Source organism: Trichechus manatus, unplaced genomic scaffold (genome assembly GCF_000243295.1).
Source record: "Trichechus manatus latirostris isolate Lorelei unplaced genomic scaffold, TriManLat1.0 scaffold00115, whole genome shotgun sequence".
In the NCBI taxonomy this organism is placed as follows: domain Eukaryota; kingdom Metazoa; phylum Chordata; class Mammalia; order Sirenia; family Trichechidae; genus Trichechus; species Trichechus manatus.
Genome location: NW_004444051.1, coordinates 2,124,242 through 2,143,598, shown reverse-complemented (window position 1 = coordinate 2,143,598; position 19,357 = coordinate 2,124,242). Strand labels below are relative to the sequence as shown.

The window sequence follows — 19,357 nt, the reverse complement described above, 5'->3', positions numbered from 1 at the left end:
ATAAACTCAACAATACTTTGGAAGCAGAAAGTCAGAAGAAGAGGAGAGCATGGGATAATAACCCCTGCAAAAATTCACAGAAATCTTGGGAAGAATGGTGGACATTCCAAAGGCTATGGAATGAAGATTCAGACAAATCTTATCCTGACCAGAAGGAGGAGGACAACTCTAGCTGTTATTCATGTTACAATTAGTATCATAGGTATTTATAACTCCAGGAAAGAGGAACTAATGTTCCAGGAATTAGATGTTTACTACTCCTGGAGAATCAGCACCATTATCCCTCTGGCCCATTATCAATAATAAAGTTCAAAAAACTACTTAGCTAGCTCCCAAAATATAGTTCTTGAACCAAAGAAATCTGTCTTACACCAATGTCTGCAACAAAGACCAATGTTGGTAGAGTTAAAATTAAGGTACACCAGGCAAGAAAGGCTAAAGATTAGTAAACTCCACAAAGACAGAGGTCATGTTTGTTTGGTTCCCTGCTGACAAGCACAATGCCTGGCACATAGTAGGCAACAATAAATCCTTGTTGAATGAATAGCATTCATCTACTACAGCTCCAAATTATACTGGAGAGACAATACGTGTATATCACAAAGATTTAACCACAACTTATTTTAAGCCCTGAAACAAAATCCAGAAGTGCCTTGGAAGAAAGGCCTGGTGATCTATTTCCAAAAAATTTACCATTGAAAACCCTACAGAGCACAGCTCTGCTCTGACACACGGGTCTCTATGAGTTGGAGTCAACTGAACAGCAACTGGTTTATGAAAACTTTTAAGACTTTTAAGTTATTTGAGACATCTCACCCACATATAAAATGCAGAAAAATCAGGTATGCATGGGCAAATTACTTCTACCTTAACTGAGAAGAAATATTCAAAACTATAAAGAATTGAAATTATTATCAGTCCACTAATGCTAGCTTCTATTCAGAATTAACAGGCTGTCTGGAGGCTTAGACTCTAATAGACAATTCTGATGCAGGTAAAAACCACCAGGGACAACCCTGCAGTCTGATAAAATCAGATTTATTGACCTGGTGTAGCAAGGATGGGCACTCGGAGAGACCACAGAATGACACTGGAAAAGAGGGAGGAGGGAAGCAGCTTTTGAAAGGTTCAGGTTCTCATTGAAGGATTCTGAGGAGGATCTAAGGGAAGCGTGGATCAGTTCTGGGTTGGTTGTTTTTTTTGTTTTGTTTTGTTTTTTAATTGTGCTTATTGTGAAAGTTTACACAGTATTTAGGCTCCCATTTAACAATTTGTGCAGAAATTATTCTATGATCTTGGTTACATGTTTCACAATGTGTCATCATTCTCATTCATTTCATTCTGGTTGTACCATTTCCAGTACTCTAGTTTTCCTGCCCCATTACCCTCTCATCTTTGCTTTAGAGTAATTTTTGACCATTTGGTCTCATATAGATGATTTTTTAAAGGAGCTCATTACTCAAAAGGTGATATTCTTTATTTTATGAGCCAATCTGTTATTTAGCAAAAAGGTGACCTCAAGGGTTAAGTTCAGTTTAAGGTTTAAAGAGTATCTCAGGGTTCTGGTCTCAAGAAGTTCTTAGACACTATTTTTGAACTGGGATTAGGAGAAGTGGAGATTAACTGGGGATTGTTATAAAGTGACAATCAAGCAATTAAATCCCCAGGAATGGATGGAAATTGCAAAGCAAGTCTGGGAATGTCAGTGGTAAGAAAGCAGAAATTACTCTAAGGGGGAGCCCTTATGGCATTTACACTTGCTGCATGACCCTGGGAGGAAAAATGTTTACTGCTAACTATGCAGCTGGCTTCAGGTCCACGTGGTGCAAGCAGTTTGCCATTGGCTATTACCTAAAGGTTGGCAGTTTGAACCACCAGAGGATCCACAGTAGAAAGGCCTGGTGATCTGCTTCCACAAAGATTACAGGCAAGAAAACTTTATGAAACAGTTCTATTCTATAACATGTGGGGTCACAGTGAATTGAAATTGACTGCAATGAGTTTGTTTTTGTTTTTGCAGTTAGCTTTGCCTGTGTCTGTCCTTCCAGCCTGATTAATGGCTGATTAATTAAGTTGATTTTCATCCCTTCTGCCTGAGGCAGGTTTGACTCTTTCACAGATATGTATTAAATAATACCTCTCCAATCTTCTTTATTGCAATAGTACATTCCTTTTTGCAATAGTTTATTACATCACTTTAACTATCTATGGATTACACTGAGACATAAATGGTAAGACTTAAATAGCAAGAGGAAGCTAGATTTGTTGAGTTGGTTATTGGTATTTATTGAATAAGTCCAAATTAATTAATACATAATACTAATAATTCCTAAACCAATGTTCTTCCCACTGCAGCTTTTCATATTCCACACAATTCATGCAGTTTTTTTGGTTATTAGTGATTACAAATGTGGCACAGAGTCTGCATATCTGCAAGGACCACTATTCTAAATAGTCCATGAAAATATAGGTTTGAATTGTATTTTATTTGTAAAACAAAAACCACAAATTGGCTGACAACATCAAAACAATACACATAAAGTAGAAAGATGGAAATATGGAGAGTTGGCTATACACTGAGAAATGTGATTTGGGAAAAGATGTGACTGAGACACTGGAATAAGTCATGCTCCTTAATAGAAAAAAAAAAAAAGAACTGTAGAAGAAGTCAAACAAGCTGGCAGGAGACACGTGTGAAAACTGATTTCCTCAAGAAATAGCTAAATAAATGGATTGTAAGTTGTAGAAAAGCATATCTCAAAAGTTTAAAGCAAGAGGAATGGGTCAAAAATAAAGGTTTCTATTATATTTAAAACTATTTCAAACTGGCTGACTCACCACCCTAATCCCCTGTCATCACACTTCCCCAGCCCTCTGAGTACACCTCTAGCCTGGTACCTATGCTACTGGATAATAACAGCTGGTTTACTTCTCTGTCTTCTCCTTTAGACTCTAAACTCCTAAACAGCAACAGCTGTGAAGTATTCATTGTATGCCTCGTGCCTAGCATGGTTCCCAGCACATCATAAGCGGGCCACAGCCAAGCTGTCTGCCCTTCTTCTCTACATATGATGTGTACCAAACACCCTTACACAGTAAAACAGTTTGTCTCTAAATAACTATATAAGAATGTCATTATTTGGAGGACTCACCACACAAATGAGACATAGAGCAGGGTTGTGAAGTTCAACTCTAGAACAAAGCAGAAGGGATCTTTCCTTTGGAGGATTCCGCAAATGGCTTGTTGCAAGGTGATAAAGTGAGAAGCACTTGAAATAAACAGCTTTTGCAAACTACAGCTACTAAATTGGATCACTTATTATTTGGCACTTTAGATGTTCATATATCTGTCTTTTTAGCAAGACTATATAAATTCCTGCTCAGCAAAAGTGAGGGAAACCCTCTATGAGATGGACCGACATACACAATAGCTGCAAAAATGGACTTGAAGATACCAGCAATCACGAAGATGCCGCAGGACGGGTCAACATTGCATTCTGGTATACGTGGGGTCATCAAGAGTCGAAGCCAATTCAACTCGATTGCAACTAATGACAGCACAAATTCCTGGAGGTGTGTGTCTTGTTCGTTTTTGCTCCCAAGCACTCTGCTCAGTGCACTACACAGTAGAGGTGTTGAGTCATGTGAAAGTAAAACAGATAACGTAGAAAACAAGAAGAAAGAAAGCAGAAATCCCATCCACTACAAGCAGTGCGGGCTGGCAAGGGAGAGAAAGGGCATCCACACATTCAGACTCAGAGACCTTCACTACGTGAGGACAAGACTCCCACAACTGCTTAAGTTAAGGAATCAAGAACCTGGTAAATCGACTTGGAACATGGAAGCCTAGAATGAGATCTGAAACTGGGCTGAGAAGAGGGAGAGGAGGAAACAAAGAGAGACTATTGTTGCTGTGTATCCTCGAGTCAATTCTGACTCATAGTAGCCGTACAGGATGGAGTAGAACTGCCCCATAGGGTTTCCTAGTCTGTAATCTTTATGAGAACAGATTGCCAGGTCTTTCTCCTTAGGTGGGTTCAAACTGCTGACCTCTCAGTCAGCAGCTGAGCTCTTAATCATTGTGCCACCAAGGATACTACATGAGAGACAGGGAAGGCACAAATAGGGAGTCAGGGTCAGAACTTGTGGAAATCATCTTAATTAAAACCACCACTGATGTAGGCAAAATGGGGAAGAAAGACAAAACCATAACTATACAAAGTGACTAAAGAGCAGAGGCAAGAGCATGAGCGAAGCCTAGAAGCTCTCTTTATCTTGTTTGTTGTTAGCTGCCCTCAAGTGAGCCCCTGACTCATGGTGACCCCAAGCACACTGGAATAAAACACTGCCCAGTCCTGTGCCCGCCATCCCCATTGGCTGCAGATAAGATCGTTGAGATCCATAGGGTTTTCATTGGTTGACTTTTAGAAGTAGATCACCAGGTCTTTCTTCTTAGTACATCTTAATCTGGAAGCTTCACTGAAACCTGTTCAGCATCACAGCAACACACAAGCCTCCAGTGACAGCTGCGTGGTGGCTGTACATGAGATGCATTGGTTGGGAATCAAACCCAGGTCTCCAGCATGGAAGGTGAGAATTCTACCACTTAACTACCACTGTCCCCTCTCTTTATCTAGACATTAGTGAATCCAGGACTTGCATATAATGAAGCAAGGGGAAGACTGCTCTGAGCTGGCAACTCTGCCTCTTACTTTGAAGCAAGTGCAAATCACTACAGAGTTAACCTTTCATTCTTCTTATTCCTCCCTCTTTTTTCTTTCCTCTCTTTATTTTTCTTCCTCTCCTTTCCTTCTGCCACCCAGAGTGGTAGCCAGATAAGATCATGTGCTTCTTTTGGGTTCGTGGGAGAGGCCCATTACATTACTGCCTTTCTCTGCCCTGATCACAGTGCAGTAGAAAAGGAAAAGGAACAGGACTGGCTGTTTTTCCAATGTTTCTTCAAACAGGAGCCTCATGAAACATAAAAGTAGTGACATGCACCACAAAAGAATGTCAAATGTCAAGGTGATGTGCATATTTTAGTTACTGTGACCTGTAGTCAGAAATTGAATGCCATCCATTCTGAATTATTGACTATCTAAAGTGCAATACCCCCCGCCACCTGGCAGTTCATCATACTGTAGTGGCTGCGTGTTGCTATGATGCTGGAAGCTATGCCAATGGTATGTCAAATTCCAGTAGGGTCACCCATGGGGAACAGGTTTCAGCACAGCTTCAAACTAAGACAGACTAAAAAGAAAAGGCTGGAGATCTTCTTCCAAAAATGAGCAAATGAAAACTCTATGGATCACAACAGAATATTGTCTGATATAGTGATGGAAAATGAGCCGCCTAGATTAGAAGGAACTCAAAATACACAGTGGCTGTAACAATAAACTGGAGTATACCAACAATTGTGAAGATGGCACAGGGCTGGACCACATTTTGTTATGTTGTGCATGGGGTCACCATGAGTTGGAGCCAACTCCATAGCAACTAACAACAACAACAACAAAGGTGCAACCAGATTGTATCATGGATTTAGGTGAAGGTGATCTGGGAAAAAGGAAGGAATGCCTCTAACTCCCAGCAGTCACAGGAGAGATCTCCCAGCACGTAATGAAAGCCTAGCCACAATGGCAGGACCCGGTGTTACACATTCTGTATAACCCCATCAAACCACAGAGATCCTTCTAGAGTAAAATGTACTGGGAATAACTAGGATTAATATGCTTTGAGCAATTAGGAAAATGAATCATGCATACCGGTGTGGTGGCTTTTATTATACAGTCCCATTACTGAAAACTCAAACAGTATGAAATTGCCTCAAATTTGAGGGAAATGTACCCAGTTCTGGTGAATAAGTAATTTTACTCAACTTTTATATGGACATATCTCTGAATAAACATTTTTTAGTGCACTAGAACTTTACTGCACTGAAACTTCCTCCTTGAAAACTCTAAATCCTCTGTTTCTGTGTATTCATGTTCAAACCCACTTTAAAATTAATTCTGTGATGTTCTCCCCTTACATGCTATCATACTCCAAAGAATGCCTGTCAATAATAAACCAGTTGCCTTCGAGTCCATTCTGACTCATAGCAACCCTGCAGGACAGAGCAGAACTTCCCCGTTGGGTTTCCAAGGAACAGCTGCTGGATTCGAACTGCCAACCTTTCGGTTAGCAGCCTGAGCTCTTAATCACTGCGTCACCAGGGCTCCCCTGTCAATAATAGTACTTGTAAAACCGAAAGACTGCAACAATAGTACAAACTTTTCTCAGTAGATACCAATGTTGAAAGGAAATCACCACCTTAAAGAAAAAAAGTCTGTATTTGAGTGTGTGTGTGTGTGTGTGTGTGTGTGTGTGTGAAAAGCCAGCATCTATCAACTCTGTCCTCAAATTCTGAGCATAGAGAGGGTCCTCTAGCTTAAACTTGTTGAATTCAAAAACCTCGACTGTAAATCAGTTGTGTAAAAAAGAACGGTGTTTCCCCTTGTTAACAATTAACCAGCAATAGTTAGGATCTCAGCTCAGCCCACAAAAACCTTTTTAAATTGTGGTCTGCCTAAAACAGTGCAGTAATAATACTGAAGGATCAACAGTTAAAGTGAAATTTCTAAGGGAAAAATGCATTCAGAGCTTCCTTTTGGGATGACAGGAACTCAAAAACCTCCCTTTCTGGCAATGACAGTAGGGACTCTCCTCACTCAAAGCAAGTCTGGGAATGGGGACCATGATATGACCTTTGGGGAGGAGGGTCTCTGTGTTGAAGATCAAGACTGGGAATGCTAACTGAGGGAAGTGAATACATTGCATGTTTACACTGGGAGTAAAAGCAAGGGAGGACGAAAGACGAAAGCCGGAGAAAGAACTGCAGGGAGCAAGAGGGATTTGGGGGCGGCAGGGAAGGTTGAAGTGCATGGACAGTTTCCCACCACCTCCTCCCATCTCCTTCCAAAACATCCTCTACTTCTTTCTTTTCACCCACTTTGGAAGGCTTTGTTGGGAAGGACTGAGAAGAAATATACAGAAGGATCTGTGCAATAAAATGAAAGAAAAAGGGAGAAGCAAAGAAACAAACTAGTTGCAACTGGAGTTGACTCCAACTCATGGCAACCCCATGTGTTTTAGAGTATAACTGTGCTCCACAGGGTTTTCAATGGTTGCAATCTTTTGGAAGCAGATAGCCAGGCCTTTCTTTCCAAACGATTCTGGGTGGCTTCAAACCACCAACTTTTCAGTTAAAAGCTGAGCGCTTAATCCATCACACCACTCATGGCTTCCTATCTGGAGAATAGGGGTGAGTTTTTCACATGTCAGATGTGCATTCATAAGTGACAGCCTAGTCTGTGTGGTTCGTGTGTAGGTTCAGAATAAAGAGAAAATAATGGCTACTATCCCTAAAGTCGAAGAACAATTAGCAAATTTAATTCATTAATGTCCTCATGAATGCTTCCATTGTTAAAGATAAACTTTTAAGGAAAAAAAGTGTGTTTGACAAATTTATTGCACATCTGTTGCACCGTGCCATACACAATGTCTTCATCAAAAACATTAGGACCCAGAAAAAATATATTTACTGTGCTCACATTTTTTAGAAATTCACACATTTCAAATGCCATTGCAAAAATCCAGTCACCAATTTCATGCAAGGTAGCCTACTTCAACCAGTTGTAATTCCTTCAAACCGTGTTGTATCCATTCACTAATTAGCCCTTTGTTACTAATTCACTAACCTGTCCTTTTTTATAACTTAACGTATAAACACAACCTAAAAGATTTATACCTTTGTCCGAAGTTATTAAGTCCATCACTTTTGTAAACAATTTGACACACACTGAAATTCAAAAATGCAAACAAGAATATTAACTATTTTAAATAGTGTCTAGGATAGAACCTCCTCCCACAAATAATTTGAATAATGAATTTAACCTCACATTCTTCAAATACTGCACAATTAGAAATTTTTCTTATGTGGTTTTGTTGTAGAGGGACCTATGTGGTCCTGCTGGGCATAAACGTGATGTAAGAGAAAGTGGTAAGAGTTTAGGCGAGTCCATCTGGGAAGCAGACAACAAATGAGAAAGACTATTTTTTCTGTTAGTCATGTCTTACTGACAGAGCACTCTCATTGAAACCACTAGTTTATGAGGGATTCAACTGGGGAGCATGGCAGTCTGGGCTGGTAAACAGAGTCCCGGTCTGGGTCTAACTATAATTTTCCTTCTGTCTCACTGGGACATTTAACTTTGTTTTTAATCATCATCCACACAATAAGGAATATGTCCTACAGATTACCTGAAAACTCCACTAGAGTTTCAGGAACTATGCGGGATGTAGGGTCCTGAACATCTATTTCACAAGACTCATTTCCAATCATTGTGCAAGTTTTTGCTGACTATGCTCAAGTGAACTTCAGTGCAAGTTAGAATGGAGGTGTCTTTTCCTGCGTGTCACCTAAAGTCCAACATGGCATCCTCATGTCTCCTTTGGAAGACTCAGGGGGCAGCCAAGATGATCCAGACTGTTTCAAAAACTGGGCTCGCAAAAGCAAGTTAGCACAGGGGATGTAGTTTTTGTAAAGATGTGGATAATGCTCAATATCTTTTTCCCCTTGACAGGGAAAATTTCTATGGATCGCAACCAGAGACCACATAGCTAGAAAATGGAACACTAAGAACATGCTGAGGTCTAATCCTATATATCTTAGGACATCTACTCAGTCTCTCCACTTCTGATACTGATCCAAGTAAATGGTGATCTTTACTTTAAAACGTATAATGTCCCATTTATATAAGCTAAAAAAACCCAAACAAACCAAACTCATTGCCGTTGAGCCAATTTCAAGTCATAGAGACCCTCTAGGGCAGAGTAGAACTGCCCCACAGGGTTTCCAAGGAGCAGCTGGTGGATTCAAACTGCCAACCTCTTGGTTAGCAGCCAAGTTCTTAACCACTGCACCACCAGGGCTCCTTATTTCCCTTGGAAATAAGTCTTGTAAAATAGATATTCAGGATACCACATTCCACGTAGCTTCTGAAACCCTGGTAGAATTTTCAGGTATTCTGTAGGACATATTCTTTAGTTTATATAAATTTATATATACACACACACACACATATATATACATATATATACGTATGTATGTATATATGTATTGTTGTTGTGTATATATGTGTGTGTATATATATCCCATTTATATAAATTAGGAGTCCCTGGGTGGTGCAAACAGTTAACGCACTCTACTGCTAACCAAAAGGTTGGAGGTTCAAGTCCACCCAGAAGAACCACAGAATAAAGGCCTGGCAATCTGCTTTGGAAAAATCAGCCATTGAAAATCCTGTAAAAACAGTTTTTCTCTGACTCACATAGGAGTCCCTGAGTAGCATGAACAGTTAAGCATTTGGCTGCTAACCAAAAAGTTGGCATTCAAATCTACCCAGAGGCACCTCGAAGAAATACACTTGACAGCAACTTTTTTTTATATAAACTAGAAAACTCATCTCTTAGGATTAGAATGGTATCCAAACCTCTAAGACACACCATAAGAAACAAAAAATTGGCACTGTTATTTATTTGAGCCTTCAAAATATTATTTACATTGCATTACCTCCGTATTCACAACTTCCATTGGTCTTTTCTTGGTTTCTCCTATGTCCAAGTAACTGGGGGGGGAGAAAAACAATAAGGGTTGTTTATATAGCTTTTGAGTCAGTTACATAAAATTTTTTTTGAAATTATTAAAAAGTAAAGCAAGTCATAGGAAATACTTATACCTAGAGTAAAAATCAATAGTTACTAATTAAAAGCAATTATAGTAGTAAGAACCGGTTTCAGCATCGCCGAGCAGAGCCAACACATGTCTATTTCAAACATCAAGGGAATCAAAGTCTTAGAAATACATACGTCTATTAGGGAATATTTTACCCCCATAATAGCTACACACTATACATACTATTTTTCTGATTCTTATATGAATTTGACATAAAGAGTGGTTTACATGTTAAGCTGCTTAACAGCCCCATTAATCACATACTTTAAGTCAATAAAATTAAGGAAGTGTTTTAGAGTAATAACTGGAAAAGGCTGGGAAATCTTTTTCCCTATGAAATCACTTTAATGACGCAGAAATCCTCAGTCATGTGAGATGGTTTAGGTATTGGTTTAGCTAAGAAACAGATGGGTAGACTAGTTAACCTCTGGAGACCCCTACTACTCCATTACTGTTTGTTACAGGTATTAACTGTGACATAACCACAACCTGAAAACTTTATATTTTATACTTCAGTCAACTTTAAGTTCATTACTGTGATCTGGTTCCAGTTTTATATGGTCCCTTGCACTGTGTTTCATTGCTTCATATATGGAAGGTATGAAATAAATATTTTAATAAATATAAATCTGGAAATTAATTTTAACATATGCATATCCATACAATATATAATCCTTTACCTCAACTACTATAATTGCCAAGTTGCCAAAAAAAAAGTTTATATTAGAATTAATTTTTGCTTTTGGCTTTGAAATGTGGTTTTGTTGTTGCTTGCTTTTTTGGATAGAATGTTTGAGCTAAATCAATACCTTTGGAAATTACTCATTTCCCCCACACCAATAGTATTTACAGGAGGCAGTACAAATACTCCCTCTGTCTTAGCAATAAAATGGCTCTTTTGTGAATCTGCAGAGACTGATTTCTGACTTAATACCAAAACATTCTAACTTCTATGTGCAAGGAAGTGACCTCAGAGCAACATGATTAATGTAGTAAAGTCAACTTCCAAAAAATGCATAACGGAACTTTTTGGGAAAATAACAATCTCTAGAATTCTATGCTATAAAATAAAGGTTTCATAGCTGCCTGAAGTATATTTACAGTTTCAAAAACATTAGAAAAATCTAGGCGAAAAGAATTCTAGCTGGAGGTTTATCATTTTCATTTGAAAAATGTTTTTTCCACTGTTATCTTCCCCGACATCATTTAGGGTCTCAATGAAAGCACACACATTACTCTCAATACCTTTTGGGCTTTCTTTTGTTCTGCTAATTGCTTCATTTGTTACATAAACTTACAAGCACTAAGCTTCAAATATATTTGGCCTTTAAATTCCCTTGGCTTCTATCGTTATAACCATAGATATACTACTTTAACACAAATAAAATAAACTATTCATCTATCAACACAGAAAGCTAACGACCACAGACACTGTTATAACAAACTTTGCTGTGAACTAACAGCAAAAGTAACCCTGCAAATCTCGTACATATGAAGGGTGAGTTCTCATATACACTGAAAGCCAAGACTGAAGTGCACTTTCTATTTGTCTTTGAGTTGGTGATGCCAAATAAACAAAGGAGAATATAAATTACCAAAGTGCTTCTACAATTTTCAGCTGTTAATAGATTCTGGATCAGATTTCTATTGCCATGAAAATGGTTTGATATGGAAAGTATTCAATGAAAAATAAAGTGTGTGATGAAAGCAATTGGACACAGAGATACCTTACATATAGGTAACACTTTTGCATTTACAAAACACACTCATATCCATAGCATTTACTTTTCACAACAAGCTTGTGAGGTAGGAATGATTCTGTTTCTTTTCTGTTAGGAAACTGATCAGCTGAGTCAAGTGACTTGCCCAAAGATACAGAGCTAATAAACAGCTTAGTCTCCAGTCTTCTAAGTTGTGAGTTTCTTTAAAGGACACAAGTTTAATTTAGTTCTTTTCTACTAAGGTAGAAAAGGCACCCTTAAGGGGAGGCTTCAGGGAAGGGAAAAATAAACCCAAAGGTATCCCTCATCTCCCATAAAAAGAATGTCTTGTGTAACAAAAGGCAGAACATTAGAACTCAATTTAAACAAACATAGGAAAAGAAGGATTTTAGGCAACTTTAGTGGTATTTGGAAAAATCTAGCTGATTAAAAATAATTCATAAGCATACAGTTTATGGTAAGGCTGTATTTTGCTACTCTAATGCCTGAGCTAAATATAATGTAATAAAATATTGTATTAAAAAACTATGGAATATGGAGTTATCACGTTTCAGTAATTCCACTGCTAGGTATCTACCCAAGAGAAATGAAAACATGTCCACACAAAAACTTGTACATGAATGTTCATAGCAGCATTCATTATTCCTAATAGCCAAAAAGTGAAACAACACATATATCCAACAAATGATGAATGGATAAACAAAATGTGGTATATCAATATCATGAAACACTATTTGGCAATAAAAAGAATGGCGTACCGATACACGCTACAACATGGATGAACCTTGAAAACATTGTGCTAAGTGAAAAAAAGCTAGCCAAAAAGACCACATATTGTATGATTCCATTTATGTGAAATGTCCAGAAGAGACAAATCTATAGAGACAGAAATAGATAAGTGGTTGCCTAGAGCTGGGGGGTGGGAGGAAATAGAATTATAACTACAAATTAGTACAGGATTCTTTTTGGGATGCTGAAAATGTTCTAAAATTAGATTGTGCTGATAGTTGCAGAACTCTGTGAATATACTAAAATGGGTAAATTTTATGCTATGTGAAATATATCTCAATAAAGTCGTGAAAAAATACAGGATATAAAATTCAACCTGTCCTTTAACGTCCATCGTTCTCAGAAACAATCTCTCTCAACTCTCACGTAACTTTAACTGTTTTTCTGATTACATTTATCCTTTTCTACTTGGCATTAAAATGATGGGTGTTTGTGTATTCTCTGTCCCGTTAGCTTGTAAGCTCCTCAGGACAAGGAGCCATGTCCTGTTCATAACCCACCCTTGCGCTTGAGGGTCTAACAGGTACCTGGAGACAGACATGTAGACACAGTAAGCGCAATCAAGTTTTCCAAGTACTATACCAGTTGTGAAAACATGCAGGCCTGGGAGAAAGCACCAAAAAGTGGGGCATGGTCAGTTCTCCATGGTTTTCTCCTCTCACGACAATATGTTATCTAATACTCTCAGTAAGAGTGATTTTTAAAAAATCTTTGCTTGAACTAAAAGATAATTTCAAAGAAAAGGGGGAAAAAGTGGAAAAAATCAAAGCAGAACACAATATGCTAAAGTATCAGATGTTCTTTTAAAGTATCCCTTGCATGAATACTTTAAGATTCGTGTTGTTTATACACAAATTCTAAGTCTGTTCCTACTGCTAGCCAAGTGAAATTCTTCTGCATTCACATTTTGAACCGCTACGCCCAACTGCAACTGGGCTTTGAGAGGCATCAAACCTTGCAGCACAGCCCTTCAGCTCATTGAGAGGGTGTGTGTTGCAGAAGGGCGTCATTCACTTCTCATCAAACACCTTAACGCACCCTGAAATTGTGGGCGGTGGGGGCAGACGAACTCACTTGAGTTTCTTGAAGGCTTCCTGGCCCCCGGCCACGTAGTTGCCCCCGCTCTGAATCTGGTCTAGCTTCCGGATGCGGTGGCCGGACCGCGGGGTGTAGATGTTCCTGACGGCCCCAAAGGGCGCCTGAACGCCACCCGTCACCTCCTTCAGGAAGACATCAAAGCTAGACACCTTCTTCTCATGGATGACGACGCGGCGCCCCGCGAAGAACGGGTCCCCGTTGCGGTACACCAGCACGCTCTTCACTACCGGCTGAGATAGGTGGTTGGACCTGGCGCTGGTGCCGCTCATCTTACCCGCTGGACGCCGCCGCGGCTCGCTGCTCCAAGGGAGGCACCTCTGCTGTCCCAACTGTCTCACCGCACACACAGCGCGGGATCGATTCCTAAAACTAATGGGCAAGAGACAAACCCAAAAGTAAGAGAGAAGTAACTGCCGTGCCCTGGAGTCCAGCCCGCTGAGACCCTGCAGACTGCAGGGCTCACGGTAGAAGTTCAAGTATTTCACCTTAGTCGGCACAACCAATCAGCGCTAACGATGCGCGTACGACACCTGTTACACTTGCTACGGGCAGAATCAAGGTGTATAACCTCAGGACAAGAGCCACGTGAGGGGCTTAAAACAGGCAGGCCGAGATAGGGAAGAAGGGACGGGGGAGGGGTGGCGAATTATAAATACGATGAAACCAACCCAATTTCTAACGTCATACTTGTGTTACTTTTTTCTTTTCTCTCCTTGCTTCCTTAACCCTCAATCTCTACTCTTTGAGCCCAGGTTAGAGCAATTAAGATCCTGGTTGGAATTGGTCAGTTTTTTTCTTTGCCGATTCAAAAAATAAATGCCTAAGGTGCAGTGAGAGACAGAGACGCGGACTCGACCTCTACACTCTCTCCCCCTCCCCGGATGACCGCCGCCGCGGGGTGGCGTAGCTCCCGAAGGCATCATTTGAACCCGGCGAGCAACGGCGCACACTGGGGTCCGGGGGAGGAGTACGGGGGGTGGGCAGGTGGTGGGGTCTCCGACGTGTCTGAGGGGGGGGTCTCCGGGGAGGCGCCCGCCGAGCTGGTACCTACCGACACTCAAGGACTAGTGGGGAGGAAGGTGGGGAGGGCACTTGCTGGGCTTGGCAGAGGGCGCCGCGCGGGTCACAGGGCTGGGGCGCCGCACTGCAGCTTGGCTGGCACCCGAGTGAACTCGGCGGCAGCCGCACCTCGCTCCGGCTGTTCCTCCGGCTGCCTTTACCTCTGCGGGCCTACTTCACCCCGCAGAAACGGAGTTGTTATTTCCCGCCGTTTCCATAGCAACTGCAGCAGCGCGCGGAGAGTCGAGTCCGTAGAGTAGGCCTGGCGCGCGCCTGCGTCCCTTGGACTTTGCTGGCTGCTTCAGGCAGAGGCGCAAAAGGAGTGAGAGGTTGGGGATGAAAAGGGAGCCTGGGTGGCACTATCTTTCGCTCATTCAGTTAACAGCCGCCTACTGTGTGTCAGGCTCTGTTCTAGGATTTGGGGATAGATCGATAGAAGAGGATAAGCTACAATGTTTAGAGTGCCTTCTATGTGCCTAGCTCGGCTGGGAAAAGGGTTTTTCACTGTCTTCAAGAAAGTTAATGAGCTAAAACATATCAACCATCATGAAGATGGTGCAGGACCAGGCAGCACTTCCAGTATTTCCCTCTGTTATACGTAGGGTCGCCATGAGCCAGCCAGCTGGAGAGCAACAACAAGGCTAAACAGCTAGCTGGTTGTTCAGTGCCCAAGAGCCCACATCCGTGCTGTTTGTGTGCGAATAGGTGGGTATATGGGGCTACATGGGGAAAGGAGCTTTGAGAATAATAAGAAATCAGTAAAGAAGTGTTCTGTCCATTCCAGTCTAGGACATACACATTGTGGGAACAGGAAAGTTCTCTAAAAAGAGATGAAATCTTCCAGCTCATCTCTGTCATTGTTCTCCTTATTCCTCCTAAGAGCTAGTTACCGTGTGTCATGTGCAAATTTTATTACAGGGTGTTCCTAACTCATACATGAATAAAAAATAATAATAACTACTATTAATTGAACACTTATGGACAGAGTATCATTATGTTAAGCACTTTACATAGATTATCTAATGTTCACAATAACCTTCAGAGGTAAATACTATTCTTTCCTCAGATGAGAAAACTGAGATGCAGAGAAACCAAAGAAATTTACCCCAGGTCACAATTCCAGAGCCTCCTTAACCACCATGTCATACCACATGAAAGGTAATACGTTGGACATTACAATCTTGTGCAGAAACATTTTTATTAAAGTCATTAAAACAATGTAATGTCTTGGAAGTTTTTCAAAAGAAGGCTGTTGAGAAGGGAAGAGAACAATACAGGGGGGAAATAGAAGAGGAAAATTTAGATTGAGGGAATAGATGTGGAAAATATCTGTGAATTAATTAAAAATAAATTAAGTTTAAAAATTAAGAAAAAAATGTTAAAAGATTTAGGAACGGCTCCTGTAGAGAAAGTGTATTTTCAGATCAACAAATAAGAAAGTACCTAACAACTAAAGAGACCATAAACAGAATTGCGTAGCTTCAGACAGAAAATACACAGCCACATGAAAGAAGGACACTACACCGGAAACCAGCTCTCTGACCTACACACTCTGCTAATGGGTTTCTGTGTTCTTTCCAAGCAATACGATTATATGTGTAAAGTGGCACATATTCTGTTAATTTCCCCTTAAAAAATGTTAACTTTACAAATGGTTTTTATATCTCAATTTCACAAAGAGTAAGGACTTCAGCTTCCTGAGAGATTGTTTCTTGGATACACACATGGATATGGTGACAGTTTCTAACAGGTCCTGAACACCTCTGAACAGATTAACTCAACTGGTGTTGGTAAGGCTAAATAAACTCTTCTTCATTTCCATGTAGTAGGTTCCCTACCTGAGTATGCTGTATTGCTGTTGTTGAGAGCTGTCAAGTCGATTCCGATTCATAATGACCCTATAGGACAGACTAGAACTGCCCCATAGGGTTTCCAAGGCTGTAATCTTGATGCAGAAGCAGATTGCCACATCTTTCTCCTGCAGAACAGCTGGTGGGTTCCAACAGCCAACCTTTCAGTTAGCAGCTGAGTGCTTAACCACTGTACCACCAGGCCTCCTTTCTGCTATATTAAAGGTACCTAATATTTCTCCACGGAGAAAGACATGGCAATCTGCTCCTGTGAAGATTATAGCCTAGAAAACCCTATGGGACATTCTACTCTGTCACCTGCAGTCACTGTGAGTCTAAAACACAAAAACAACAATATCGACTGTAAGCTAGACTACATCTCCTATACACAACTGATCAGGAAATCTTGTAGATTCTACCTGTTTAACATGTCTTAAATCCTTCCCTTTCTCACATTCTCACTTTCCTTATCTTGCTTCAGAGCTGTCTTGGTTATGTAATGTTGCTATAACAGAAATACCATAAGTGGATGGCTTCAACAAACAGAAGTTTATTCTCTCACAGTCTAGTAGGCTAGAAGTCCAAATTCAGGGCGTCACCTTCAGGGGAAGGCTTTCTCTCTCTGTTGGCTCTGGAGGAAGGTCCTTGTCATCAACCTTCCGCTGGTCGAGGAGCTTCTCAGTGCAAGGGTCCAAAGAACACTCTATTCTCCTGCCTCTTGTTTCTTGGTAGTGTGAGGTCCCCCGTCTCTCTGCTTGCTTCTCTTTTTTATATCTCAAAAGAGATTGGCTTAAGACACAATCCAATCTTTTAGATTAAGTCCTGCTTCATTTACATAACTGCCGATAATCCTGCCTTATTAACATCATAGAGGTAGGATTTACAACACGTAGGAAAATCACATCAGATGCTGAAATAGAGGACAATCACACAATATTGGGAATCATGGCCTAGCCAAGTTTATACACATTTGGGGGGGGGGGGCACAATTCAATCCATGGCAAGAGCTTAGTTAGGAATGCTTGTTCTGTAAATTGCCACGTATTTAAGGAGTTAAGAATAATGAAAAGTGATAGTTTACTTCTTTATTTATTCCCATTTAGTGTAAGAGAAGCCTAACGATGGAGAATGGCTTTTCCTTAGTATGCAACACACGGACAACAAGCACACCTTTATTTAGAGCAATCACATCTCCTGAAACAATAAATATTGAACCCTCTTTTTTGGATATTGCTTCCTGCCATAAAGTGAACTCCGAAGAAATCCATAGTACTTATCTTTAAATTCTGAATAAATCAAATACCTATCTCTTCCACTGAAAAACATATAATTTCACATGAAAATATTTCCACACAGAAAGAAACAATCTTTGATGGTTACGAGGGAGGGGAGGGGTGGGAAGGGAAAAATACTAACTAGATGGTAGATAAGTGGTAACTTGTGTGAAGGGTAACACAGTACACAATACTGGGGGAGTCAGTACAACTTGACCAGAGCAAAGTCATAGAAGCTTCACAGACACATCCAAATGCCCTGAGGGACCAAGTTACTGGGCTGAGGGATGGGGACCATGGTCTCAGAGGACATCTAGCTCAAGTAGCATAACATAGTCTATAAAGAAAATGTTCTACATCCGACTGTGGTGAGTAGTGACTAGGGTCTTAAAAGTCTTCGAGCGGCCATACATCTACTGGTCCTATCCTGAGCAAAGGAGAATTAAGAAAACCAAAGATACACAGGAAAGATTAGCCCAAAGGACTCATGGACCACAACTACCACAGCCTCCACCAGACTGAGCCCAGAACAACTAGATGGTGCCCGGTTACCACAACTGACTGCTCTGGCAGGGATCACAATAGAGGGTCCCAGACAGAGCAGAAGGAAAATGTAGAACAAAATTCAAATTAAAAAAAAAAAAACAGGCTTGCTGGTCTGACAGAGACTGGAAAAACCCCAAGAATATGGCCCCCAGACACCCTTTTAACTCAGTGCTAAAGTCACTCTTGAGGTTCACCCTTCAGCCAAAGATTAGACAAGTCTATAGGGCCAACAATAACACTTGTGAGGACTATGCTTCATATAAGGAAGATTGCTAGACACAAAATTAACATCCAAAGATCTATTGCATTTCTATACATTATCAGCAGTAAACAGAAAATAAAATTCTAGGAAGACATCCCATCTTGAGTCAGATTACTAAGTATATATTTTGAGAATTCTTTATTGGTTTTCACATGTATTTATGTAATGTACATAATATCCTCTTATTGTCTTCAGTATCTATAGCTCCTGTGGTTATATACCTTTATTTCCAATTTAATTTATCTTTTTTGTTATGAGAAAGCAAAAGACAAAAAATATCCAAGACATCCTTTAAAAAAAAAAATGAAAACGTGGTAATACGTGCCCCACAAGATATCAGGACTTAAAAAGCCATAATATTTAGGTATGGTTTTGCTGCAGGCCTAGACAACTGGACCAATAGAACAGAATAGAAAGCTAAGAAATAGACCTATATTGTATTTGGGCACCATATATGACACAGATAGCTGCATTACTGGGGGAAGGATGGACTATACAGTAAATGATGATGGGACAATGTGGGTCCCCATATGGGTAAAACGACATTGCATCCCTCTCTCACAATGCACACACGAATCAGTTCCTGGTGGATTAAACCTAATTGTGAGGGGCAAAACTTTAAAGCTTTTAGAAGGTAATATTGGAGAATACAGGTAATATAATACAGGTGAGTATCGTCAACAAGCTAAATTGACACAATGGCTGTAACAATGGGCTCAAACATAATAACAATTGTGAAGATGGTGCAGGACTGGGCAGTGGTTCGTTCTGCTGTTGCTATGAGTTGGAACAGACTCGACAGCACCTAACAACAACATATAGGAGAATATCATCATGACCTCAAGGAAGAAAGAATTTCTTGAATAATGTACAAAAAGCATAAAGGAAAAGATTTACACATCTGATTTGATTAAAATTAAGAACTCACGTTCAAAAAAAGAAGCCACAAACTGTGGTGATATTTGCAAATTACATAACCCATA

At 40.2% G+C, this 19,357-nt stretch overlaps 1 protein-coding gene across 1 annotated transcript in view; it reads right to left on the bottom strand.

Moving 5' to 3' along the window:
• The window catches only part of DCDC2 (doublecortin domain containing 2), a 292,326-nt gene extending 278,397 nt beyond the window's left edge, over positions 1-13,929 (bottom strand). The window contains exons 1-2 of the mRNA XM_004383992.2: positions 13,360-13,929; positions 9,614-9,668 (exon numbers count right to left, since the gene is read on the bottom strand). Of these exons, the coding sequence (XP_004384049.1) occupies positions 9,614-9,668; positions 13,360-13,652 (348 nt within the window). The 5' untranslated portion in view covers positions 13,653-13,929. The remainder of the gene's footprint in view (positions 1-9,613; positions 9,669-13,359) is intronic.
• Positions 13,930-19,357: the final 5,428 nt, after the last annotated feature.